The sequence below is a fragment of the Fundulus heteroclitus genome, chromosome 12 (assembly GCF_011125445.2).
Source record: "Fundulus heteroclitus isolate FHET01 chromosome 12, MU-UCD_Fhet_4.1, whole genome shotgun sequence".
Classification (NCBI taxonomy): domain Eukaryota; kingdom Metazoa; phylum Chordata; class Actinopteri; order Cyprinodontiformes; family Fundulidae; genus Fundulus; species Fundulus heteroclitus.
In genome coordinates, this window is record NC_046372.1 from 28,294,604 (window position 1) to 28,322,598 (window position 27,995).

General features: G+C 39.0%; 1 protein-coding gene across 3 annotated transcripts; it reads left to right on the top strand.

The window, feature by feature from the left end:
• Window positions 1-15: 15 nt before the first annotated feature.
• Window positions 16-27,975, top strand: LOC105925484 (DNA repair protein XRCC4). Of its 3 annotated transcripts, none has more exons than XM_021315816.2 (8): window positions 16-130; window positions 8,363-8,517; window positions 9,279-9,478; window positions 19,251-19,417; window positions 20,459-20,623; window positions 20,838-20,905; window positions 24,428-24,560; window positions 27,721-27,975. In XM_021315816.2, exons 2-7 carry the CDS (start codon window positions 8,385-8,387, stop codon window positions 24,550-24,552), a joined length of 858 nt encoding a protein of 285 aa, XP_021171491.2. In that variant the 5' UTR covers window positions 16-130; window positions 8,363-8,384; the 3' UTR covers window positions 24,553-24,560; window positions 27,721-27,975. The 3 variants fall into 3 exon arrangements, with proteins under 3 accessions (XP_021171491.2, XP_036000289.1, XP_036000288.1); XM_036144395.1 differs by having other exon boundaries at window positions 18-54; XM_036144396.1 differs by lacking the exon at window positions 27,721-27,975 and having other exon boundaries at window positions 20,459-20,661; window positions 24,428-24,554.
• Window positions 27,976-27,995: the final 20 nt, after the last annotated feature.

Here is a 27,995-nt window from a genome sequence, read left to right on the forward strand (position 1 = left end):
ATTGGCTAAGAACAAACAGCGGAACGAGATGAAGGGAGAAGGCGAGCTGTCAACGTGAGTGTGCGAGAATTAGCCACAGTTATATTTAGAACCTGCAGCGTTTGGACTGTGCAACAATTAACTTGTGCCTGTAAGTTTATTTGTTATTTTTTTGTGGGGGTGGGTGGAATCCCTGTCCCCTGTTAGTAAAACATTAGGTATTGTCTGTGTGAAGAGCGCAACATTATTTCAATACCCATGAAGCAAGAAAACGGCGCAGAAACAAACTGCAGTCTGTTATTGCTCTTCCCGCATCATAAAATGGTACCAAAGTACTTTGTCTCGCCTGTACTGCACTGGACAATCGTGTAATATAGCATTACCGGAACTAGGAAGTCGTTGTTACTTTCTATGAGTATTTTACACGCTTACAAATTACCACAATTTTTAATAATTTAAATAAGATAATTGAAAGAAAACTCACACAGTGCCTTGCTAAAGTGTTCATACCCTTTAAACTCTATTACATGTTTGCCACGTTATGACCATAAACTTGTGGTAATGTAATTTATTGTGATTTTATGTAGACCAACACAAAGCAGAGCATAAATATGAAGCCCAAGGATGTGTGTATATATATATATATATATATATATATATATATATATATATATATATATATATATATATATTTCAAATACAAATCTAAACACATAGCACACTTTTGTAAGTGGCCTGTCTGAGGCAGTGCTTTGCAGAACCACATTTTGCCGCAAGTATGTCTCGACCAGCGTTGAGGCTTATTTATTTATTTATTCTGCCTGTTCACCTTTGCAGAATCAATCTCAGTTAAATTGGTTGGACAGTTTTTTTCACGCAATGTCAGATCTGGATTTTGACTAAATTATTCCATTGTACTTTTGGGAAAAAACATTTTGTCCTGATATTTTTTCAAGGATTGCCCTGTACTTAGTTCTACCCGTATTCACATAATCTCTGTGCATTTTCCCTGTCTCTGCTATACAAAAATTTAATTACATTAAATTCAGTTAAAAAATACTTTAACCGCAAGGGGAAATTACAAGTTTTTATAACTAATGTTTTACAAGTTTCTTTGAAAAATTCAATTGAAGATGTTGACAGCTGTGGGCAAGAAGGAACTTCTGTAATGGTCAGTATAACAGTGGGTCTGAAGAAGCCTCTGGCTGAGGACACTGCTTTTTAATGACAATCTCATGAAGAGAATGCTCAAGGTTGTGTGTAATGTTCTTTATTTTATGAAGAACCCTTCTTTGCATAATCAAAATGAAAAATTCATTGAAGTTAAAATAGATTACACAAATAAAATACATTTGAGTCAGAGGTTGTGATATAACAAAATGTAAAGACGTTCAAAGGGTACTTTTGCTAGCCAGTACTTGTGCTCTGAGTTTAGAGTTCGTTCGGTCATCTATGTATTTATTTCATTTAATATTTGGTTAGCTATTTTGGTAGCTGAACTTTTTTGCTAATTTTTCTGATCCAGTTTAACTAAAAAGAAAGCAGATTTTTTTTCATTTGTGATTTGATCAAAACAAAATTATATTAAATCTCTTGTGAAACATTTTGTATACTTAACAGTTACAATTCATGTGATGTCAATCCAGTTATTAAAGATACATACTATACCATACCATACCAACTTTATTTATTAAGTGCTTTAAATTAGCTACAGCTGAAACAAGGTGCTGCACCAACCTGCAAATGATCAATAAATATAATATTTATATACACAATATATACATTTGATGTAAAAACAATTACAGAATAAACACAATAAACTAATATGGAATGGTAAAGTGCATGGGCTCACAGTCCAATGCCTCTCAAGTTCAGATTTAAATAAAATTATTTACACTTAATATCATCCAATTCAGACTTAAATTAGCAATAAAATTTTGTTCTGGAAAAAGTTTTCTCTGCTATTGTCCCATCATGACGTAAGCATAGATTTTTGCGGTCCACTTTTCGGTCAACGTTTTCACAATAAAGTCTCCTCCCTTTAGCAAGCCACACACCATCTTGATTGCATTTAAACCATGTTTTGTAAATCCCAAATTGACATTTGCTTCTCAGACACTCCTAGATCACACTTCACGCGCAAGGAAATCTGTCATACTCTAAACCACACATAATTAAAGTTTTATATATTTCACTGCAGGCATTCATGTGTAAACAGGCTCACATTCATCACAATGTGATTTGGTTTTATGGATTACAGCGTACTGACTGCTTTAAGTCCTGGCACTGTTGTCAAATCATGGTCCAAAGTAGGCACAGTATGTGCAGCACATGCTATACTTTTTGTAGTACATGCAGCCGTCTCGGAACTACACATCAAAACAGTCTGGACTGAGATTGCTTTGTATATCAGGATGGTAAATGCAGGCAATATTTCTGAGTGCAAAGTAGTTGTTTAGAATGTGTATTAGCCTATATGATTGACTTTAGATAGCTGTTTGCCAAAGTAAGCTAGTAGTTTATAAAATGTATGGAGGACAATCTTCTTTTGACTTTAAGTTTTAGGGGCATTACCTTTTCTATTGGATGTCCCATATGCTACCTAACACCAATGTGCGTGCTTGTTTCTTGCTATGTTCCTCTGGCTGGCTGCGTGTGCGCACATCTAATTTTTATTGTATCCTGTGAGCTTTTGTGTTAGCCGTTCATTGTAGCTCCGCTGCTCTCATCGTATGCTTTGAAAATGGCTGAGAGTCGCAAGAAGCAAACTGTCTTACAAGTTTCTGAGGAAAAAGAGGAAGGCCTCAGTAGAAAGCAATAAGATCAGAGTGGCTTTGGGAGATTCTTTCATGCAATGGCGGAAGAGCAGGGAGGATGATCTTGCACATACGCAGTTATCCAAAAAATGGCTTGGGCATTTCAACCGTACATTTCCAAAAAATATACTATAACTTTAAGTAGTGGAGTAACATTTATTTTTAGTTTAGTTAAAAAAAGACAAACTGCTAGATGTGTTGTGTTGCATGCTGTGTTGCATGCAGTACTAAATCCAACATTGATATAAGGAAGACCTGTGCAAGGAATTGGATGGTATCTATACATGAAAACTCTTGATTTCACCCCTTTGGTAATTTATAGCCTATTTTGTCCCAACATCCCTACATTTATAACTGTAAGCAAACTAGTTTGTGCCTATGTACCTCACCATTTCATATTAGTTTATTTTTCTCGCTAGTTCATATTTTGATGATTGATGATTTTGCTGTCACTTTCCGTAGCTACATTTACATGGACAAAAGTAATTGGAATAAAGGGCGGATCGGAATAAAAAAGTGTCATGTAAACAAGGCAATCCGCATCTCACGATTGAATTAAGATCAATCTGAATTAAATTGTAATCCGAACGAGACGGGTGGTTTATGCTGATTGATTATTCAATCAACGTGCATATAAATACTTGTCAGGTGCAAGTTATTCCGCATGTGGCAAACTGACCCGAGTGCGCATGTGCGCCCAGCGTAAACACGACGTATTTCCGCGTTGTTGAGTGGCGTTGGGAATACGTTGGGAAGCAAAACTTTTGGGCTCCCAACACAACTGTTCTGTTCTAAAAAATAAAAGAGCTCAAAATTGTTGCTTATTCTGTAATGATTCTGGCACTGGAGCTGATCCTACAGACAATTAACACACCTGTTAACTATCCACCCCTTTGCAATCAACCTCTTCTGGCTCCACCTGTCTCCAGCTGCATATAAGCTCCGTCCTAGTCAGTCTCCAGTGCCAGATTGTCTCAAGCCACCTGTTAGAGCATTCCAGCGTTACTTATTCTGCCTGTCTGTGTCTGACCCGATTCTGTCCTCCGTCACCGAGCCTGCCTGTCCCCTTAAACTGTCTGTGCCTGTGGAAATTGGACCTGGATCTGGACCTGGATAATCTCTCTGGACTACCCCCTCTGTACCTCCGCTGGAATATTGGATTCCCCGTTACCGGACCCGGACTGCCCCTGGACAAACGCCTCTGGAAAGCCCCGCTCAGCCTGCCCGACTCTCGGCCGTTCAACGTCCTGGTTCTCCTCTCAGTCAGGGAGTTCCAGCCCATTAGCGTGAGCTGCGCGCCCAGAGAGCCGACGCCTGCTCACGGTCTTTTAATAAAGTTTGTTAAAACGTCACTGACCTGTCGTGGTAGAATCTTGGGTCCAATTCTGATTCATGACATATTCAGTAACATTTCAACCGTTCAAATCCATCCAGGGCGCCTGGAAGATAAACATACTCATGTAATTCTGCTTTGTTTACTATTTTTTGTTGTTTAGCAAAGTCTGAAGTTCTTTTGTGTGTTTTTTTATGTGAATTTAATAACAGAATATTCAGAATAAAGCCAGGTTCATATACACACACATGGTCATATTTGATTAATTGTGTGCCCATATAATGGCACAATCCGATTATTTAATCCAAATACATTTTAATCTGATCGTGAAATTTTGTGCAAGTAAACATAGCTAGTGTCAACATTATTGTTAAAATGTCCCACTATAATGACCTTGTCAGGATTTAACACTAAATCAGATAAGTCAGAGATTTCCTTAACTAAGCATACAAAAATTAATTCACCTTTCTTTTTATTTAATCTTTATTTAATCAGGAAATTACTAAAGTAAAAAAAATAACATTGAAGACTTAAATCAGCACTATTCAACTTACAGACAATAAAATATAATCATTTCATAAACGTTTCAAGAATTTAACTGTGTAAGTAAAGGTATAGGAAGCATTGAGACAAAACATAAAAGCTATGTGCCATGGCATTCTTTCCCAGTTTATTTATCTGCTCCAGTTTGTGTCAAAGGGTTGATTATCGTTAAAAATGCTGACAGTAAGAACAAAGAATTGGCTTTGATGGTTTTTCTTCACTATCCATCTCCAACAGACAGTGCAGTTTATTTATTGATGTGTCCTTATGCCATTACCACAGGGTCATCGCTCCCTCACAACAGATGTTACAGTAGCTAATGAGTAGCTGGGTTCACTTTATGAGGTTAAAGTTGATGCCTTGAGCAACTTCATTTGTTCAGCCATGCCCCTTCTTAAAGCACAAAGGGTCATCCTTAATCGGTTCCATGTTTTATTTTTACAGGTACTTAAGGTTGTGCTGTGTGTGTGTGTTGTGTGTACTTGTACTTGCAGCTGAGTAAGAAAATTTTTGCTCATTTTGCTAGTATAGTGAGGAGTTTTTTGGTCAAGGTCCTTCCTTCCTTCCTTTAACCCCTAATCCAGAATAAAAGTGAGGACCATATTTTTGTCCTCGCTTTCTTCTGGGATAGATTTAGGGCTAAGGTGTGAATTAAATTTAGGTCAGGGTTAGGCATGTACTGGTAAAGGTTAGGGTCAGGGTCAGGGTAAGGCCAATGGAAGTCAGGGCATGGTTCTCAGTAAGTATTCAAAACAGTATTTGTGTTTGTGTGTTTTGTGTGCAGGATGTAAATAAGAACTTTTGTGCTGGATCTTTTCAGCATGGATCACTTTTAATGACCTTGATGCCATCCCTCTTTTACTGTATATGGCAAATGTAGAGGACAAAAAACAACAACAACATGGTTTGAGGACCTTTAGGCAGTAACTCATTGTTGTTTCCAGTTCCCATCCCTGGGCCAAAATCAAATTGATCCAAATCTAAGTGGTTTTTACTCTACAAAGTGGGTTTTATCCAGAGTACTGGGCTAGGCTGTCAACCCCCCAAAAAAGGTTACTGGCGTTAGCTGTTATCAGCGATAGGTTTACAACTGTGCTGATGCATGTTCAAGAGCTTTATTGACCTTGCTATATTGCTCTTAAATCGGACGATAATTCAATAACAATATATATTGATCGATAGCATCCCAAGCATCCCCTTATGAGGCTAACGGTTCGCAGACAAACAGATTTGCACAGGAACAGATGAAACAAGGAAATAAACCAAACATTAACCGTTACATATCATTTGGCTGAATGATATCAGTTTATCTTCCAGCCAGCGGTGAAAGCCAGTGGGAGTTTGAAAACGGAGCACTGGGAGTCAGGCATTCTCTCTGGGTGTAGCGAGCCTCGACAGCTGGCAACTGGCCGTTAGCACAGCGGGAACGGATATCTCCAGAAATGTCAGAGCACTCTTTCAATTCAGTGAAATGTTGATAAACCAAACAGATATTTAAGTTTTACACAGCTACATTCTTGCCTATAAACATTGCAAAAGTAAATTTTATGTCACAGAAAGCACAGTAACAAATGCACACTTTACTTACAGCTTTTGCCACTCTTCTCCACCCATACTGCTTAATCAAGTGTGTATTTGAGCTGCTGTCTTGGCCAGGTCACTCTTGGAAAAGAGGGTTTTAATCTCAATGAGTTTTTTTTACCTGGGTAAATAAAGGAATCTATCTATCTATCTGCTTCCGTTTGAGCAATCTGCTTCAACCCATACTTCAAATCTGGGGAAAAGGACACATTCGTTGGCAGCATTTAGAGCAGTCTTTGTTGCCTCACTGTGATGTAGTAGCCCTACAAATGCGGCCTTTCGAAGGACGCAGCCCCTGAATTTGGACACAGCATTTGTCCTGTCACCACTCTCCCCCCCCCCCCACGCAAAAACAACCCGAAACAAAACCTAACTCCTAATTTAGCTGCTTCCTTCTCCAAACTCTTTCACCTGTGTTTAAGGTAATGGAAGTAATCTAAAACACTGCCCTCTCCTTGTGAAAGCACTAATCACATGCTGGGGTTTGACCGTTCATAATAAAGTAAAAGTTAAGAGATTTGTAAAAAAAAAAAAGAAATGCAACACGTAGCTGGTCAACTAGATGGCCTTTTTAGCCTGGATTATATTGTAACCCTTTGATCAGTTTAGGTTTTAGCTGTAGAAACACAGCTGTGTCGTTGCTGCCTGACTCCCTTTAACTGCAGCACTGAGTCAGGCAGCAACGACATTTGCCAGAGGGTTATGTGGCTCAGGCTGTTTATCACTGCGGCATAATGAATCAATTTCACAGCAGGAAGTACTTCAGCGTGAGCGGGTCCCACTGTTTTTTTAAATTTCTTTGCAATAGTCTGACACAACTACAGTAGTGATGAATAGACTATTCACAAAGTTTAAAAAAAATCTAAAGGACAGAATAAACTTTCCAAAAACAATATATAGTTAGCATTATATTATTATTACCTTTAAATCTATATATTTATTGAGAATTTGTAGCTTAGAAAAAATAAAATAGCTGATCTCATTCCTAAATTGATCTGTCTACATGTTTTGTAAGCCCATAAGGTGCAGTAGAGATGATTTGGGGTAAAATGTTAGAAAGATGTCTGCAATGAATAAAATACATTAATTCTCTGACTGCAGTCAAGTAGCTACTTGTCATCAAATCTGCCCGTATTAACAGCATGTAATTACCTTGCTGGTAATAGGCAGCACACACTCCCACAAAAAAGGAAGAAAAAAGTACTTGCCAAAAGCTGTTAATCTCCGTGTGGTCCCACTGACTCAGAGAGACCCCCACCGAAGACACACACAAGGCGTTTGCTCACCAAATCCACAAAGTAAAACAATGAACCCCATTGATGCATCTGGTGGATTAAGAAAATCCTACGGCGTTCTTATGTTTTTTTTTTTTTTCAAGGTAGCTACAAGGACATCATTTGAACAGCAGGCCAATAAAACCAGCTAACCACATGAAAGGGGGATTGCTGTTTTACACATTTATAAAAAATCAGTTTGGTTTAAAGGCATGGTCTCATACTTCCACCAAATGCCAGTTTAAGCAACCTGGAATTGGCATGCACAGGGCCCCTGCTACCATGCCTGCATGGTACCAGACCAATGTTCCTCTCAGCAGTTGGTCAGGGTTTTTGATATTTTTGGTCAAGCCAGGAGTGAAGGCTCGATCACCAGGTACAGTCCCCCAATACACATGCACAATACCCTGGCTTGTGGAGAATGTCTTGGTTCTAATTAGTCTGGAAAATGACCTACTGTTATTGTGTTCTGTAATTAATCAAGATCATTGAACCAATCAAGTATGAGGTTATGGTTCTCAACCGGTGCAATTTTGATTGCTCTCTTTCGATTGGGGTCAGTCTCTGCCTCAGGTGGAGGAGATAAAGTACGTTGGTGTATTTTTCAATAAAGCTTTTCGTCAAAATAATTGGTCTAGGTGGTTTGGGCATCCGATCAGAAAGCTGTTTGGATCATTCTTGCTTGGGAACACCTTTGGATCCCTTACAATGACCTGGAGAAGGTCGCCAGGGAGAGGAATATCTGGGTTTCCTGATCTCAGATATGCGGCAGACAGCAGATGAATGTATGGAGTGTTGTTTTGAATTTGTGAATTATTGTTCTTGACATTCCGCAGGCATTAAAGTAAAACGAGAGACATGAGCGGCACAATTCGACAGATTACTCTGAACCCAGGCAATCCCTACTTCCTGAGAATTGACTGGGCTGTGGACCTGGGCGCTGGGTTCACGCTAGCGCTCACCGACGGAAGCTCGGCATGGATCGGAGAAGGTAAGGATTTAACCACCTCAAAATGGTGGTTTCCTTTGACCCGGCTACTTTGTCACCAGGTGTATCGTTCATCAGGCTGTCCACAGAATTCATGCACCTGGCTGACCCCGTCTCATAATGTTATGACTGCTCTGATTCTTTAACTTGCGCGACAGCAGGGACCTTGTCTCATCATTCTTCTTTACTCATATGCGCTGCAGCTTACAGGTGTGGAAACTATATTAAAATATACAAGGCTTGTCTTTGTTAATGCAAGCCAATGCTAATGTGAATGTGTGTGTGCACGCAAGGCTGTTTCTGCGAGTACGTGTGGGCCTATGCTCACATATGTACCGGACTGTGTGTTCTCTTAAGGGACACCTGGAAACATAACTGCACCATAGTTTCCTTGCTGTCCATCTGCAGAGCTGACAGGTAGAGATGGGATTGTGACAGTTATGTGTGGGCTTCTGGGTTGTCAATGCTTCTGTGTTTGATGTGTTAATTGGGACCTTCAAGCCAGCGTTAGCAGCTGTGCAACATCTGATGACATCCCCCCCCTGGTTTCGCTGCATGCTTCCTTTAAAACCCGCTTTCACATGCACTCTTGTGTTACTGCTTAATTAATGTTTGCAGTGTTGTTCCGCAAACTTCTGTCAACCCCGAGCTCCACACTTCTATCCCGTGCATCTATGAGATAATGTCAACACGAAAAAAGAAAAACAAACAAAAAAAAAACTTTCAAGAGAGATTAGCTGTTTGATCGGTGAATGTTTTGTCAGTTTCAGAGGATGAGGTGACAAGAGAAGCCCTTAACTTGGGAGTCCTGAGGGAGAAATATGTTGGGGATCTTCTTCAAGCTCTAACAAAAAGTGAAGAAAGAGAAGGAGGAAGGAAAGGAGAGGGCAAAGAGGAGTATTCTTTTTACCTCACCCCCGATCACAATCGTCTTTCATACCAGAAGATCTGTAACAGCATTTCGGTGAGGAGGCTTTTCAATACATATTTGTTTTTTTTAAAAGCTACCGGAATTCATAAAATAACAAAATCAACAAATGTTTTTTTTTTTTTTTTTACCATTAATGATGAGTAACTAATAGAAACTGTGAGACAGAAGACAAAACGTAAGATAGCTTTCTAAACCCCACTTTTAGACATTTTCCCAGAAAATAAGTTTAACTCAGCCAGTTCAACTTTTATCAACGTAGCATAGGCACACCAGATTTTCCTTTAAAATGTCCTGGTATTACAAAGTGTTTATGATGCAATAGACCTGAAAAGGTTCTTAGGACATTTGGAAGAGAAACAGGCCAACATTATCACAGATGTACCATCATACAGGCTTCTGCCGTTTTTCCACGTACGGTATTCCATAGTCGGTTTTACATCCCACCAAGATGTTTGTTGCAGACATAAGTGAATATTTGCCAAATTTGACCATAGTACCCAGTTCCTGTTAAAGTCTCAGTGGGGTTTTAATTTCTTTCAGTTCATTTCATCTTATTGCTATAGCACCATTTATCAACAACTATTGTTTCAAGGCATTTTGTATGACAAATAGGTTGAGTTCCTATCCATAAATACATATAATCAAATCATATCCTATAGCCTGTTCATTACTTCAACTCTTGCTTCATTTATATGTTCAGCTGCTAATTTTGATATTTAGATTAAAGGCTAAAGATTAAAGTGCAAAACGTCAGACTTTTGTTTTTAACTTACAACTTTGTAATTTGGATTTTAAAGTACAAATGGAACATTTCCATTACTTTATCTACATTGTGAGCAGCAACATCAGCAAATGAAAGCAGAAGCTGAAAAAAACTCTGCAAATTCAGTTCTTTGGTGGCCAGATAAGAAAGTTAATTTTGAAGTTTATGTAATAAAAACTGTGCAACAAAATAAGAAAAGAATATCTCTGCCATTTACTCTATCTTGTCTCTTTTACAAAACGTTACAAAACAATGTTTGACATTAATGCTCTGCATTGACTGGAACTGGTGCTGAGTGTTTTAGATCGCTGGTGAAGATGTATCAGTGCTTTTGAATCCCATAACAATATGGCCTTCTGTGTTATCAGCACTCCCTGAGGACAAATGCCTCTAACGACAAACAACAAAAATATAAAGGAGGCTTTTTTTTTTTTTACGCTGGGGGCTGTTTAAAAGATAAGGTTTATAGCTTCCCTACCTTAAAAGAGAGTTATAAAAGTTTAGCTGCCCTCAGGCAAATGCGAACAAAAATTACTCAAACTGTACTTGACAAATAGCATCCGTGATTTGCCAATAAGAGAAACATGATGAGGTAGCTACCATTAAGAAAAAGTGTGCTAATGTTAAATATTTCAAACAGTCACTATCAAACACTGAAAATGTTCAAAGGCATAAGTTAAACCCTTTTCTAAGGCTCTGTGGAAATAATTTACTGTGACTGTTTGATAAAGAGCAGGTCAAGATTCCCTGTTGATCTTCATGTGATTCCTCCAAACTAGGGGTGCCTTTACCTTTAGGGAGCAGGTCAGTAAAGGTCCCTGGGTGCTGCTCAAGAGACGCTGATCACAGAGTGAGGGCCAGAAGGTTAGGAACACAGTGCAGACCATAAAACCCTGATTTATGAAAAGGGCTCTCCATTCTTACACATCGGCTGATTAGTGACCTTTTCCTCTCCCAGCTTCCCATGACTTTCTCTATGGATTACGGATATGTTGACAACCCTGTATTTAAAAAGCACATTTGTTGTAGTAAAATTAAATGTAACTATTAAGCATGTCAATTTTTATTTAATCTGAAGCTGTTCAAGAAAGGAGTGCCTCGTCATGAACCAATCCCTTCATGACGAGGTGATTTGCAGTATAATACAGTATATAAAGTGGAAAATGTAATATAAGCAAAATGTATACACAATCTAATACAGTTTACGTAGTCACAGTAACCTTTATAAAAACCCATTTTCAATTCAGTCTGAAAAGAGAATGGCCTGATAAAGAAAACAATTTCATTTGAAAGAGAGCTACGTGAGTAAACATGTTTTTTGAGGTCAGATTTTATAGGACAACGGGCAGAGATGATAAAAAGGCAACATTTTCTCAGATAATCATTTTGTGGGAAAATCAACTCTGAATGTGCAACACATCAAACCTTGTAGGTGATGTGCTAAAGTAGGAAACTGAGCCGCGATTCACACAGACTTACGAAAAACGTCTCCATGAGTCTCCATCTCAGCTGAGGCGTTCATATGATAGAATCAGAATTTGCTGAGAGCAACATGACAGCATGCATCCATCCTGTCTTCTGGATGGTGGTGGTGATATATTGGTGAGGCACACTTTTTATCTATTAGAACCAACTCAGCATTGATGAAACGCCACAGCCTACCTGAGTACTGCTGCTGACCATGTCTATCTCATTACAACCACAGTGTACTTGTCTTCTTGTGGCTACTTCCAGCAGGATAATACACAATTTCACAAAGCTTAAATCAAACTGAGTTATTGGAACATGAAATCAAACAATCCACATTAATCTGTAGAAATTTGCTAAATAAGAATAATCCTAGTGTGATCGCCGAAAAAAAAAGAAACAAGTATGACCAAACCAAATGCAGTGGTCAACCCCAACATTAATTGATACTTATCCCTTTGCTTCATTTGAGTGTTTCATCTGTAAATACCTGCTCCCAGGTATTCAAATTGATGCTACTTTGACACTGGTGACACCCCTGAACATGCCATCAGCTCTACCCTTATCTTGCATCAGCTCCTCCTGCAGAACATTGATATGCAAAACTGCTTAGAATGCCTTAAATAACACAACAAAGCTTTAAATGTGCAGCTGACCTCCAAACGCATCGGATACAAATCTAATGTGATCTGATAACATCTGAAGTAAGTAAACCACAATCCAAAAGGACCCCACCCTACAACCCACAGGGCCCAATGAATGTGTTTCTTACACCCCATCCATCCCCTAGAACCAGTTAGGGTATCTGCAGCTCTTGTGTGTAACCTAGTGCTAACAATGTTCTGGGCGTTTAGGTCATATGACTTAAAGTAAATAGAACCCCTATTAGACACTAAAAATTGTACGTTATCTCCTGTGCATTCCAGCTCAAAGTGTCACACAACCAAACAGCCAGCAGCCAACATGTTCAAAGCCAGATACCTCACTGAAGATTAAGTGTGTAAAGTATTTTGCCCTACTATCAGCTCTTGAAAAAGTCCTGTCTGGTAACCAGCTTGCTGTTTCTGTGAACGTTTGTTTTTATCAGGAATGAACTGATTGTCGCCTCTCACTTCCTGCTCTTTATCTGGCCTCACGCCCATTCACAGTAGATCAGGGAGCTGAGAAGACAAGCTGATCTCAACTCTTGTGCCCACGTTTCTGATACCGAGTACCCGTGCAGAACCTTGAACGCTGTCTCATCGTCATCAGGCGCTCCCGCTCTACCCACTCACTTCCCTCTTTGTTAGACACAACAGATATTTAAAGACTGAAGATTAATTAATATGGCTGAGAATGTACTTTGTTACATTTTCTCACACTACAACCACACATCTCTATGTATTTTGCTTTGACCAAAAATAGAAGGAAAGTAGAACAACACTGTAAAGTGGAGGAAAATGATATGTGGTTTTAAAGCAAAATATCTAAACAGTATAGCGTTAATTTGTGTTCAGCTTTGGTGACCTAATAATTTGTTTGACCCGCATTTTGCTGCAATTATTGCTGCAAAACCTTTGTGGTATTTCTCTACCAGCTTTGTACATCTTTGCCAAATAGCTCAAGCTCAGCTGGATTGGAATGAAAAATGTACATTAACAGCAATTTTTCCACAAATTCTCAATCCCAATTGGATTTATGCCTTTAGTTTGAACGGGCCTTTATAATACATAATTATGCTTTGATCTAAACCATTTAATTTCAATTTAATGATTTAGATCTGGCCATCTAACCGTTAACCCTGGCCTTCTTATATGTCCTTGGTAAAGAAAAGCATCACAACAGTATGATGCAACCACCACCATATTTCATTATCAAGATGCTATGTTCTGGATTATGGGCAGTTAGTCTTACTCCACACATATATATATATATATATATATATATATATATATATATATATATATATATATATATATATATATATATATATAGACACAAAAGTTACATTTTGTTGTCACATGGGCCTTTACTTTTGTCATTGTTCCATTAAGGTCAGATTTGTTGAATGCACAACTATTAGATGTCCTGTTGAATTTTTTTCCACCTGAGCTATGGATCTCTACAGCTCCTCCAGTGTTACACGGACCTCCTAGCTGCTTCTCTAAGCATCTTAGTTTTGTTGAATGGCTATAAATAGCTACATATGCTTTTAAGTGTACTATCATACTGTTCCGCTCATACTATCATAGTTCAATTCTCCTTCCATGTATGGAGCATGAACTGAACAGTGTTATATGATCAAAGCTTAGGATACTCTTGTAAAACCAACCTCTACTTTAAACCCTGGGAGGCAGATCCTTTAGCTATCAGGCCAGTGGAACCAACTCCCAGTTTTGGTCCGTGAGGCAGACACCCTGTCTACTTTTAAGACTAAGCTTAAAACTTTCCTTTTTGACAAAGCTTATAGTTGGAGTGGCTTAGGTTATCCTGAGCTATCTCTGAAGTTATGCTGCTATAGGCTCAGGCTGCTGGAGGACATCAATGTCTATTTTACTCACTCTGCTGAATTCCTCCTACTGTTCTCCAATTTGCATTGTTTGCTGTTATTTCAACTTTTAACTTTTTGTTCTCTGTCATTTTTCTCTTCATATTAGGTACTCCTGGTCTGGCCTAGCTGTGACACCATCCAGGGAAGGCAGATCATCTTCCATTACCATATAACATAGAAAGGATTCCTAGTTCAATGTGTGCTTCTGTGTTTTTTTTTTTGTCTCTGCTCTGTCTTCTCTAACCTCCAGTCGGTCGAGGCAGATGACCGTTCATACTGAGCCTGGTTCTGCTGGAGGTTTTCCTCCCTGTTAAAGGGGAGTTTTCCTCTCCACTGTCACTTCATGCATGCTCAGTATGAGGGATTGCTGCAAAGCCATCGACAATGCAGACGACTGTCCCTGTGGCTCTACTCGTCTTCAGGAGGAGTGAATGCTGCTTGTCAAGACTTGATGCAATCTGCTGGGTTTCCTTAGATAGGAAACGTTTTGACCAGTCTGTACAATCTGATTGAATTTGACTTTGGAAAGTGTCTTGAGATAACATGTGGTGAACTGGCGCTATATAAATAAAATACAGCTCTAATCTTGACCTATTTGGTTTGTTCCTTGGCTTTCATGGCACTGTGTGTTCACTAATGTTCACTGACAAACCTCAGACGCCACCACAGAGCAGCTGCACACATATTGAGAATAAATTGCACACTGTCGGACTCCTTTTACTAATTAGTGACTACTGTAGGCAGTTGATAACATTGGATTTTACTTACGATGTCAGAGTATCATGGGTATAATTTCGCAATGCACGTCTGATTTTTATATGTTAAAAGTTTTAAAGCTGGACCATTCTTTTCCTTTTACTTAAAAGTTATGCACACCCATGTTTAGGTTGGGTTGAGGTTGGGTTGGGTCAGCTTTTGATTAAAGGAAGATGTAATCCTGAAAACCTTGCCACTAAATGTTGATTTAGGTCTTTAGCAGTGTTGATGGGTGAGATAACAAACACTTTGTTTTCAGTCCCCATGGTATCATTTTCACTGGGACAGTTGTGCTGCACACCTACATCAACATCTGACCTTATGGTCTGACTGAATGTCTTAAGACGGACACACACAAACAAACATCTAGACCACACACTCTGAACCACACTGCAGTACTGGATAAAGCAAAAGTTTATTTTAATATTTTAACATATTTTACTAAATTATTGGACATCAAATAAGGTAGTTTTTTTTTTTTTTTTTTTCTTTTTTTGGTCATAAAAAGTCAAAGTCTATCTCAGATGAACATGAGCTGTAAGAACCATTTACTTAATTTTTGCTCACTATCTTGTGTCTCTTTATGTCAAAGATTAGAGCACTCTCTTTCTTCAGATTTTATAAATATTTTAGGGACTGAAAAGCTTACTGTGGATATTTATCTCATTGTTGTTTCAGTCAAGGAAAAGAATGTGGCAGTGGGTTTTCCGTCACAGACAAAAGAGTCTGACCTCCCACATCTTGGCAGAAGTTGGCAACAACATGCCAAATGACCTTTAACTTTGTGTGTCTGGAGAAATAAATTGAGAAAGGAAAAGTCGACAGAATCATCGACTCCTTCGCTGTGTCCTAGCAGCTGACTGTGGTTCCTTTAATGCATCATTTACCACCATTGTTCACTAATGGTAATGCTGCTTTGACAGACTTCTGAATTTATTGATTGTTTAACATGTTCCCCTTTCTGTGCAATAAAGGTAAACCTTTGGTGGCGTGAGATGCATGTGTTTACAGCTGCAGCTCTAAGAAAACCTAGAAGCTTAAGGATGGAGAAACATGCAACCTTTGGTATTTAAAAGTCAGCAGGAGCAGAATAAATAAACAACAGCTGAGATTCATTCAGTCAACATAATCTATCCTACCCCAGGTTTAGATGTGTGTTACTGGTGCCCTCAGCTAGTTTAGTGTTGGTTATGGAAGAGTTATGCGCGTAAACGCTGTCAGTAAGCAGAGTAGAGATTCACAAAGTTCCAGGCATTATTTTGGACTAAATGTTGTACTGTAAAATGATGGATGCTAGCATTCACAGTGTTCTTTGAAGTGTGGAAATATGTGTGTGCTCAGGATGTCAGAGTTCACTGCTTTGCCAGCATCCATTATATGTGGTTGATTTATTGCCTAATGACCTTCCTCAGGTGGAGAGCAAAGCAGAGATTTAGGTCTAGATAGCAAGAAGTATAGGAGGGGGTCAAAGAGAAGATGGATTGGAGGTTAGGGGAAGATCAAAGCTTTTGTCTTTAAAAACTAGAAAGGCTTCCAATTTGTGGTAAGCACACCCCAATCCAAAGGGCTAGCAAACGGACAGTAAAATTGATCCTTTCACTGTGTAGAAATTTATATATTTTAGAATTTCTTCTTCTAATCCCTTAAATAGCGCAAAAACTTTATATATCAACTGTTCTTCTCAGTGGGTGTCTCTGCCAAGCTTGCCAAACTAAACAATCTTGGCACCCATCTACCAGATCACAGCTACATCAACATGCTGATGAGTCATTAAGCTCTGGGTCGCACCAGTTCCCTCCACCAGAGAGAACTGCACTGGTCATCTGAGACAAGTTGATGTTATTGGACACACTTTAGTTCCCGGGATCATCTTCCTTGAATTCTGGGTGGTCCCTTCTTGTCCTGATCCCATCAAGGTTTGCTCATGTCAAATCACTAGTTGCAGGGAGTGGTCCATGCAATGAAAGAGTAGCCAAGTATTGGGGGATTCAGAGCAAATGATTCATGACTGTTAAATAATCCAGGGCAGATTTTGATAAATTTAAGATTTTAGATTCTAAACTTGAGATGATCAGTGAAACTTAAAATAAAAAACTGCATAATAGTAATTTAATTTAGCATTAATAGGAATCTTTGAATCACATGCAAACAAGCAGCATAAAATTAATTGCAAGGGTAACTGAGAGACAATTTAAAAAAACAAAAAAAAAAAAAAACAAACTTATTTTCATACGTAACTCCCTTAGGGATTGGCACCCTGGGAGGTGTGTCATATTTCAGCAGTAAGATTAATTCTGCCTTGCATTAAAGGTGTCCTAAATGCCTCATAGTTATCTACTTTTTTATAAAAGCAAGTCAGAGATGGTCAGTTTTGGCACTCCATTAGCTTCTACAAATTTTGCTTTACTCTTAGCACCAAAATCATCTAGTACAGGGGTGTCCAGCTCCAGTCCTCGAGAGCCGGTGTCCTGAAACTTTTAGAGGTTTCCCTGGCCCCACACACCTGAATCAAATAGCACAATTAGCTCCTCAGTATGCAGTCAGGTTCTTCAGAGTCCTGCTAATTAACTGATTATTTGACTCAAGCGTGTCAGACCAGGGACACATCTAAAGGTTGCAGGACACCGGCTCTCGAGGACGAGCTGGACACCCCGATCTAGTATTTAGACTAGTCTACTCTTTGGTAAATAATTGGTTCTTACAACTCAGAAACATTTTTAAACTTATGACTAACAATGATGTCATGACAGCTATAACTGCTTTAATCACCTCAATGTTAGATTATTTAAATTTGCTTTATTTAGTTATCAACCAGTCTCAGTTTTCTGGTCTGGAGCTGGTTGATAATTATGCAGCCAGACATGTAAATGAAACAAGAACATAAGGTTGATTTGACATTGTTTATATAAAAAAAACCACCAGATAAAACGACAAAGCAGCCCCAGCTACCCCTCACAGTCTTGAAAACATGGCTGTTAATAGCCCTAAATTGCTCTTTGGTTTGAGTGTTCACATGCATGGTTGCCTGCCCAGTGTGTTGCTCTGTGATAGACATGATCTTCAGGGTGTATTGCACATTTCATCCAATGGCCTTCTTTGAAGTGAGACCCAGGTCTTCCTTGAAAAAGAGATTATATATTTCAATGGTGACTTCCTAGTTATGTAAAGGTCAAACAATAAAAGATTACTCAATTGATTACCTGTTACATAGAACAAGGGAAAAAGATGACAGATGAGATGCTGAATATACTAGGATGCAGGAAAACATACAAATGAAAGCAGATCTGTTGAGGCATTGTGAACTCAGTGTATGTTAAGTGGCACATTCAAGTTCAGCGAAGGAGGGGAAAACAGCTGTGTGGCCTGCCAGGACAGAATCCATCCAGGTAAAAAATGACAGCTATTTTATAAAAGCTTTTGAAGATGGTGGCTTTATTACAGTGAGTCTGTGACCTCTGTACAGCTTAGTAACGATTTAGCACCGTATGACCTTCTGCTTTTTCAGTTAGCTACTAGTTGTATGTGTGTGTGAAAATGCAGCTATTGCCAAGGCAACAAGCAAATATAGTGCAGCTTTCAGGGACAAAATTGACGTTCTACTGTGAAGTTTAGAAATTGTTATAGGTCAGGTAAATGCTTCTGTGTGCTGCTGCAAGTTTTAAAGCTTTTCTCTGTGATTTTATGCCAAAATGTAAACCAAATGAGGACTGTTTGGTTGCATCGGATGGACGTCTGTGATTCCAAAGAGCTACTGAAACGAACAAACTGAGTGTAAATGTCTCACATGCATAGTTTATTGGTGCCTTCCTAATTCATTCAGCTTTTCTCTCAGACACAAGAAAACACCTCATCCTCAAACAGTCTCCGTCTTCAGATATTCGATGCAGTGTTTGTTGCACCATAGCAATGCAGGACTTCTCATGATAACAGAAAGGTGCAAATGCTTACTCATTTTTCACTGGTAGCTGATTTTTGGAAGCTAGATGAGGCAAGTCAACGATTTCATGTGTCGCTGTCAAGACTGCAGTGCCAAGTGGACTTTCTTCAGGATTTTTTCCAGCTCCACTGGGCTTTTTTCAGTGTCAACACGTTTATTTAGACTCAGATCTGTCTTGAGTTGTCGGGGCTTGGAAATTAAGGTCATTCTTCACGGTTGGGCCGCTCCGCTACCCATAAAAAATAGGGCCATTGAACCTCCAGATAAATATAAAAATTAATATGATGCGATATTCCTCCTTCATTTTTCCCATTTTTAAATACCTCTCCTTCTTGTCTGTTTGGGTGTTCAGGTAGACTTGGGCTCTGTGGAGCTCCAGCCAGCTCCAGACCCTCTGGAGTTGATCCGAGAGATGATCGGCAAATCTCTGCAGCACAGCACAGATCTGGAGATGGAAAACTCAAGGCTGTTGGAGGAGAACCGTAGACTGAGACAAGATCACCAGCGAATACTGAAAGAGTAAGCAAAATAATTAAAAAATGTTTTGTTGTTAGATTTATGTGCTGAGCATAATTTTTTTTTTCAGTTGTGTTTACTGTTATTCAATATTTAGAATCTATAATGTCTAAAATTATGTAAATCGTGTTAAAATCACACAACATACGTATCTACCCAAGAACAAAAGCAAAATACCATATGAAGAGCCTGGTTGAAGCGTATAAGAGAGTATTATTATGTGCAGTGAAAGGAGTCCTTTACCAACATGGACTGAAAGGAGTCCCAAAAAGGAAGGAGCCATTAATCCAAAAGCAACAAAAAAAGACAGATTACTGTTTACAGATGTACTCAGGGACAAGGACCTTGATTCCTAAGTAATTGTGTTATGGCTTGAAATGGAAGTGTTTTGCCATAATGACCATTCTAAGAGGGTATGATGTTGTGGTGCTTTACTACAGAGGGTAGTGTGAGGGCTTCACAACATATTGAAGCATCATCCAAAGCATTCGCCAGGAAGTCAAGGCTTGGGTGCGAAGGGGTCTTCTAAAAGGACAATGATGCTAAGTATACCACCAAATTACTGTTTTAAGGGCTGTAAAGAAAGACACTGTTTTGGGAGTGGCCATCACAAACCCCTAATCTCAATTCCACTGAATATCTGCTGGCAGAGCTGAAAAGATGTGGACATACAAACCTTACTCAGTTACACAAAAGTATGAGCCAAACTCCAGCCAGCAAGCTTTTGATCCAAGTCATACAACTTAAAAGGCAATCTTAAGAAATGTTTAAAATCTCAACAACAAATACGTTGCTCTGGTAATTAGGAGATAGAGATAATTGTTGGTAATAATAACTGGACTGAAATAAGAGAGGTTTAGTCTGATTTGATGTCAAACAGTGAGACAAAGTGCCCTGTGTTTTATGGAGAGTATGCATTTATCTGTTTGCTCATTCATGTTGTGGTCAGCTTGCCAAAAAGGAAAAAAAAAAAGATATGCCTACCTTTCAAAACGCGTTTTAATCATCTTCTCACAGAAACATACTGTATGTTTGTCCCAACAGGCTGGAGCAGCAGGTTAAAGATAAGGAGATGTTAGAAAAGGAAATGTATTCACGTTTTGTCATGGTTTTGAACGAGAAGAAAGCCAAGATCAGAGGCCTGCAGGGTACTGTCCGGCAGCTCAGCCACACTGAAGACCAGCAGAGGGATGAAGAGAGACGACAAAGGTTTATATTGGAAAAGCTTGCTATTTTTCCTGATAACAGTGAGCCCGCACATTTGATATTCCAATACTTTCTCCCTATGTCTAATTTATCAGTGATGCCTAACTAAAAGGCTCTGGTTGATTAAAATGGTCCACTCACTATTCTTCTTTTTGAATTTTCTTTGGGGATGTATGGTAAACTAAACCCTTTCTCTAAATTGTGTAATTCCACTCAGTGACAGTGAAGCATCTCAGAGGGAAGATGGCAGTCATCCATCTCAGGAGTCAACTATCCTCATCACAGGTCTGTTGGTTTATGCAAAATTATCCATCAAAGTAATCTAGCCCAGATTTGTATCAGTCCACTTCAGAGGTTTGTTAGACAACATTAGTGGAAAAAAAATGCATCACAGAGACCAAGAAACACAACAGAGAGGTCAGGAATACAGTCATTGAGCTCTAAAGGCGCTTTAGATTATAAAATGGTATCTCAAGTTTTGAACATATGTTCAATCCATCATCTGAAAATGGAAAAAATGCAAACCTACCAAGACATGGCCTTCTATATAGGCTGGTGAAGGAAAGCATGAGTCAGAGAAGCCCCCAAGAGGCCCAAAATAACTTTGGAGGAGCTTCAGATAAAACGTCTATTAGTCAAGCACTCCAAACATCCTACATTTATCGAAGAGCATTAAGAAGAAAGTGATTGTGAAAGATGGTGTTATGCTCACAGTGAAACGTGGTGATGGTAACATCGTGCTGGTATAGTTTCCTCCAGCGGGGTTAGTCCCTGTTGTAGCAGTCAGAGGCTGCAAAAGACTCAACACTGCAGACGAGGTTGACCTTCAATCAGACCATAAACATTCCCCCAGAGTTGGAGTTGTCAAGATCAAAACATATTCATGGGTTCGAATGGCTCAGTCAGAGCCTAGATTTATGTGTAACTGAAAAGTGATCTTTCCAAACGTTCTCCATCCGATCTGACTTAGCTTGAGCTGCTTTGCAAAAAAATCAAGCAAACATTTGAGTCTCTGACTGTGTAAAGCTGGTGGAGACATTTTACTAGGCATTTACTAAGTGATTGAACTGAATACACAATGCAACTTCTGAAATTTGTAGAAACACTCAAAACCCTGTTTCTTTTTTCTTCCACTTCACAATTATGAGCTAGTTTGGGTTGTTTTATTGAATAAAATCACTCAAAAAGAAGCTGAAGATTGATGTAGTTTTACAAAATGCCAGAAGAAAGTGACACATATCTGTGCAAAGCACTGTAAAAGGAAAGGAGAAAATGAAAATCCAAGTCGAGCTTATTCCCATTATCAGTATCCTCTCTGATGTCACTCTCTGATGTGATTTAGTAATGACGGTAGCTCTTAATGAAACTCTTAAATTTTAGCTCTCCCTCAACAGATTTTACTGACCCATAAACTGAGCAGTTAAAGTTAATTTAATATTCAAGCCGAGGATTTAAGCAGCAACTTGAAAGCAGAGAATATACCCCCAGGTAGCTTGGTTCTGGGAAACACTTGTAAGCTTGCCATGATTGCTTCAACACGGCCAGCCATGAGGTGGTCTACCCCGTCCTGCATCACGCGGAGCTGACCCGTGACGTCATAAACACCCCCTTCCCTCAGCGGCTCTGCGGCCTGCTGGGGTACCTTGCTGCCTCTCTCAATGGCTGAACTGGTAATCCGAGCCAAACTCTTGCAACCCAAAGAGAAATTAACATTGCAACACGTGTAGTGACTTCAGAGGGCTGTGTTCCTAGGCTCTCCACTTTCTCTGTCACATACATGCCCTCCTCCCCTGGTCTTCATTCACACACTTGGTCGTTCAGAGCCCTGGGGGGGTTTAAGTCACAATTTGGTGAATTTACAGCTTGTCAGCAAGATCTCTGAGCACTTATCCCTCTTTGTTTTTGGCTCTTTAACATTAAGGCTTTGTTTCCAACATTGTGATGTGTATATTATTATCTAGCTTTCAAAGAAAAGATCAAACAAATTTTAAAATCTTCCCAAACAAGCCATCACATCAACATTCACGTTGTTGATGCGGAAAAATACAGAATTTGCGACCACAGCACATTGAGCCGTTTCATTTCTTTGCACAATGTGAATCTCCATCCTTTTAGCTGTTGCCAAGCTTCACTCAGATCAGACACACAACAGCAGCACAGCCTGATGTTTTAGTGCACTCTGATTTTCTTTTCCCCATTCTGACATGTTGGCCCCTGTTGACCTTTGGGCCCCAGACTGTGTTTTCATGCTGTGCAGAGCTGGGGGGGCTTTCTTTGACCCGCTCCCTCCAGGTTTAGCTTCTGATAGTGACAACACAGGAAGCATCACTCCCAATGAAGATAACAGAGATAGAGGAAGAATGAAAGGAAAGGTGAAATGCAGTCTCTCGGACGGGCTAAGCCTCTTAGGAGGAGAACCGTAATGAGGAACATTTCTTCATGGATTTAATTGTAATTATGTCAGCTATAGTTGCCTTATTTTATCTCAAAATCAAGACAGAACAAGTGTTGTTTTTTGTTGTTGTTCTGATACAGCTGCTCAATCTGGTGATCTCTGAATGTGAGCAGGCTAGTGGCAGTGTTACAGGGCAAACAGGTGTGTTTGTCTCTGTGAATATCATCAATTGCGACCAGACTCTTGAGGAATGCTAGATCTCCATAACTGATAAATTGTGCAAAATTGCCCTGGGTTGACAAAGGTTAACGGGATTACTAGATCCTGAACCAGCTACAAATGTGCCAGAGACACTGATTAGAAATCAATCTAAACAAGGGGGAAATACAGCAGCTTTACACATCACATCATTGTCTATATACAGTCTAGAGTTGTCCATTATGCATTTTCTGAATCCCAACAAGCCTTTCTAAAGAAATACTGTGATATACAATAAATAATCTGAATAAACATGTTTATGTTTGTATAATAACTGCATGTAATTTAGGGTATTTTATGGTCAAATAATTTTTGTGCTTTTGATCACCCCAGCATGGAGTGCCTTGGAAAGGTCTTACCCTCAAACCTTTCCACATTTTGTCATATTAAAACCACAAATGCTTCTTATTCGGATTAGATGTGATAAACAGGAAAAAGATGCATAATTTTAATTTTTTGTTAACGTATAGAAAGCTTAAAAGGTGAGGTGTGCATTTGCCAAACAGCCCAATTTTCTCTCTCAAAATAGAACCCAGTGCAACCAACTTCTAATTCACCTCATTAATGAATTTAGTTTGTAAGGCTAGGGAAGTTTATTTATATATCACTTTTCAGTAACAAGACGATTCAAAGAGCTGTTTGCTTGTTTGTAATAAAATCTGCATATATAATCGAGCCGTTCTATGAAGGCTTCAGAAGTTTGTTAGGGTTAGGTGATAAAACAACAACCTAAGCTTTGGACGTCCTATGGAGCACTATTTAATCATTGATCCAAAAATGGGAATATTATGGCAAACCATGACCATCCAACTAAACTGACAGACTGGGCAAAGATAGCGTTAACAGCAACTAATAGACCCGTGCTACCTCTGGAGGAGCAGCAGAGATCCACAACTCAGCTCGGGGAATCTATTTAACTAATCTGGTGGTATTGACAAAATCTGAACAAGTTAAAGGCATTTCAGTGCCTTTGGAAGGCTGTGTTGTTTTATTATGTTAACTGCTTTACCTACTGTAGTCAGGAATATACTATTGACACAACAAATGTAAATGCAACTATGTAGACATGACTTTTATGATTTATCATTTGTGTTTTGTTTTAAACAGCTCTGTGTTATCTGTGAGTCATATGGACTCTTTCTTATTGTTTCCAGGTTGTAGTTTAGCTTCACAAGGCATCTCTATCGATCAAAGTTTTTCCAATGATGAAGACAGAGAGCCCAGACGGAAGAGATGGTTGCCTAACAATCCTAACATAGGCTCTTCTGAAGAGCAGTAACGTTCATGGTGAGATTAATTTACAGTTCATGCTATTTAACTGGTTTAGTTTCCTTTCTTGGCAATGTTTCGAAACAAAATGCAAAATATGAATATAGAAAAATGTAACTTAGGTTACATTCAAATATGCAGGTCTTGACGCTCATTTACAGTTTTTTTTTTTCCCTGAAATCTTTTGTGTCTGTGTAAGTCGTTCATACTACTATTTAAATGCAACTGCCATCAGACTTCTGTCTGAACAGTTCGCAACCCCAAAATGAGAAAGTAGACATCATACAGCAGCTCACTGTTTATGGAAGTAGTAATGGATGTAATTGTTACTAGCAGCACGTTTCATTAAAAAAAGTAATAGTTGATACTGGCATCTATGTGTTATTTTCAAGTTATTGAGCAAATGGAACAGAAAATATTAAGACCACAATATAACCAGAAGATGAAAGGTAAGGCAAAAAAAGTACAGCTATTAACAACGGCTGTTTGTGGAGCCGTGACTGGTACTGCTGTGTAGACGTCTGCGTGGACGTGTGGAGGGAGCCAGGGCAGTGACACAAAAGTCGGATGAAATGCGACATGACTGTTGAGACTGCAGATGCTTTTAAAACTATCAGATACGCGTCAGATTTAATACCACAATTAGGATTTTCTTTGGAAGTGAGAAGACTGCCGTTGGGCTGTTCACACTGCAGTGAATAAGTTGGTTATGGGTCGCATATGGGCAAAAAGATCGGTCGCATTTGCCTGCAGGGTGAACGTAGTTAGTCCATAGCACCTCTCAATTTCTGATAATTTCAGAATAAAAAGACCCCAAAGGTTTATTTCAAAAGTAACATAATCATTTTAAGTGTATAGTAGTAAGAAATAAAAAAATAGCAGTTGAAGATATGCAGTTCTCCTTTGAAATATTATTGCCCATTAATGCCATTTATTATGTTTAAAAAAAATTGAGTCATTGTTTAATCTTTTATTACTAATTAAAACATGTTACAAGAATGTAAAGAATGAATAATCAAATAGTTATAACTATTTCGCCTAGTGTATCAGTTATATCAATAGATAAATGTGTTTTGCAGGATAAAGACAAAAGCTTTCAGTGATCATATCCATACATCTCAGTGTACTGTATGGCATAGGATACTTCTAGTTTTACTTTCTTCTAGGGCTGTCATGATTCATCGAATAATACGAGAACCTAGATTCATAAAATTCATCGATGCAAATGATCTGCCTCAAAGCTTTGTTACATTGTTTATTTATTCAGTGCATGTTCTGGCCAGCCGGCTAACGCTAATGATAGCCTAGCCAGCTAATGCATGGAATGCCAAGTGTGGCATTCCATCGCTATGAAGACAGAAAGCAACGGGCAAAAAGTAGCACGGATTAAGAGAACTAAAGTGTTAAAGGTGAAGGGACACTTTAAATTTAACAGAAAAAAACCTGCGCAGCAAGAATCCTGGTATTGACTGAGGCTCAATCTGAATACCATAATAATAGCTTCTAGCACCTGTTCCTAGCTCCTGTTGCTTGACCTTTAATAGCAGTAAGAACCCTATAATGGATAGGAAAGGAGCTTCAGACTGCTGTGGCGATTTCGGACAGCCTTTAACCCCAACATCATTATGTGTTACATTACATGATGCAAGTCAAATCCAGGCCTACAGCCTTCCAGAAATGAACTACAAAGTGTGCACACTCCTCTCTCCGGACATTTTTATTGATCTCTGTGAGGGGGCTGTGCTGATACGTCATGTCACCCAAAGGATTGTGGGATATCTTAGCGCCGGTAAGGGACGTCGCAGGGTTCCTAGGCAATACTGGCCATGAGAGGGAGCATACAGGCTTCTTTTTCTACCTCCTTCTTTACTGACTGCACTATTCGGACAGCACTTATCGCACTTCCGCTTTGGCTAAAGAGTCCTTACTCTGTAAGGGTATTCGGATTGAGCATGAGCTTCTAGGTGCCGAAGACTAGCGCTTCTACTCGCTCCTCAGCCCCTACAGTTCCTCTCTCGTCTGAGCCTGTTTTGATTGGTCAACATGGCGGCCAAACAGCCAGTCACGTAAGGGCCATACCATTATGTGAAAAAAGAGAGGGGTGCAGCAAGTGCAGCTATGAGTAGAGGGTGAGTTTGTTAGGTTGTTCTGTGAAATAACTATAAGGGACAGAAGAAAACAAAGCCTCTAGTTCCAGTTTAAAGGTGTTGGGGACAACAAAGCAGAGCTCCTTCACTGCAGAATGAAAATAACTTTAAGAGGAGGTTCCACTACAAACCTGCAGAGACATATCAGAGCTGTCTATCTAGAGGAGAGTTTGGTTTTGGCTTTGTTCTTTGGATGTCTTTGCAGTTGTTGTTAATTTGTGCAACAAAAAAACGTTTGACTAAACTATTTCATTGTTCTTTGAAATCAACTGATGTTTTTTTTATTCCATTGTTAACTTGAACACTTAATTGTTATCTGAATATGCCTTACTATCTATGAATAATCAGTTTTTCATTTCTCTTCTGCTGTACAGCTTAACTTCAAATTTATCAAGTAATTATGTGACAAATCTGTGTACATTTTTATCCAATTATTCAATTACTCATCAGAATAATCGATTACTAAAATATTTGTTCATGACAGCCCTACTTTCTTCTAATCTAGCAAACTCATAACTTCCATCCTCCAACTGTGTCTGCCTGTGGCTGCCAATGAATGACTCAGACAATTGCAGCCCTGTGTGTGGTGTGGCACCATTCAGCCGAGCAGTGTCAAAGCAAGACGTTTTGAGCTCCATTCAAAAACTGTTTTTTTCTAGCCAGATTTCACTTTTCCTTGCTCTTTAAACGAATAACAAGGGTTTTATGACAACATGCTCAATAGGCTAATATAATTCATCCTAATAAGATCTGAGTCAAATTCACAGCACAAACCAAAACATTGTCAGCCAAGAAAATAGATTCCCAGATGCTCTCCCATCTTCTATGCCAGATTTTTTGTCCATCAATGTGAAAGTAGCTCTCAGTAAAGCAAATCCCTTTTATTCTTTTTAATTCTTACAATTTCCTGCTACAGCATTCGTTAAGTTATGCTTGCCTCTTTTGATTACTAAATAAGACGCTTTAATGTTGTTATCTTTTCTCCAAACCTCCTGACTGAACCTTAACACAGGCCTTCATGTTCTCTGCAGTGTCTTCTGGAGCTGATTGTGTCACCTCTAATAAAATGGACAACATGGCTGGGAATCTAGAAACGGATTATGGATGTGGTTCTTCAGGATTTGGTTTTACTGGCTTCCCCCAGCTAATTTATTGCTGCCTATAAGTTCAGCACTTGTACGGTGTAAGAATGAAGGATCTAAGTTCCCCACTAGGGGTAAACCAACCACTTACAGACCAAAACTTATTTGTTAATGTTTTTGTATTTTTTTTTTGCTTTTCTGTTTGAAAATAAAAAAAAAAAATG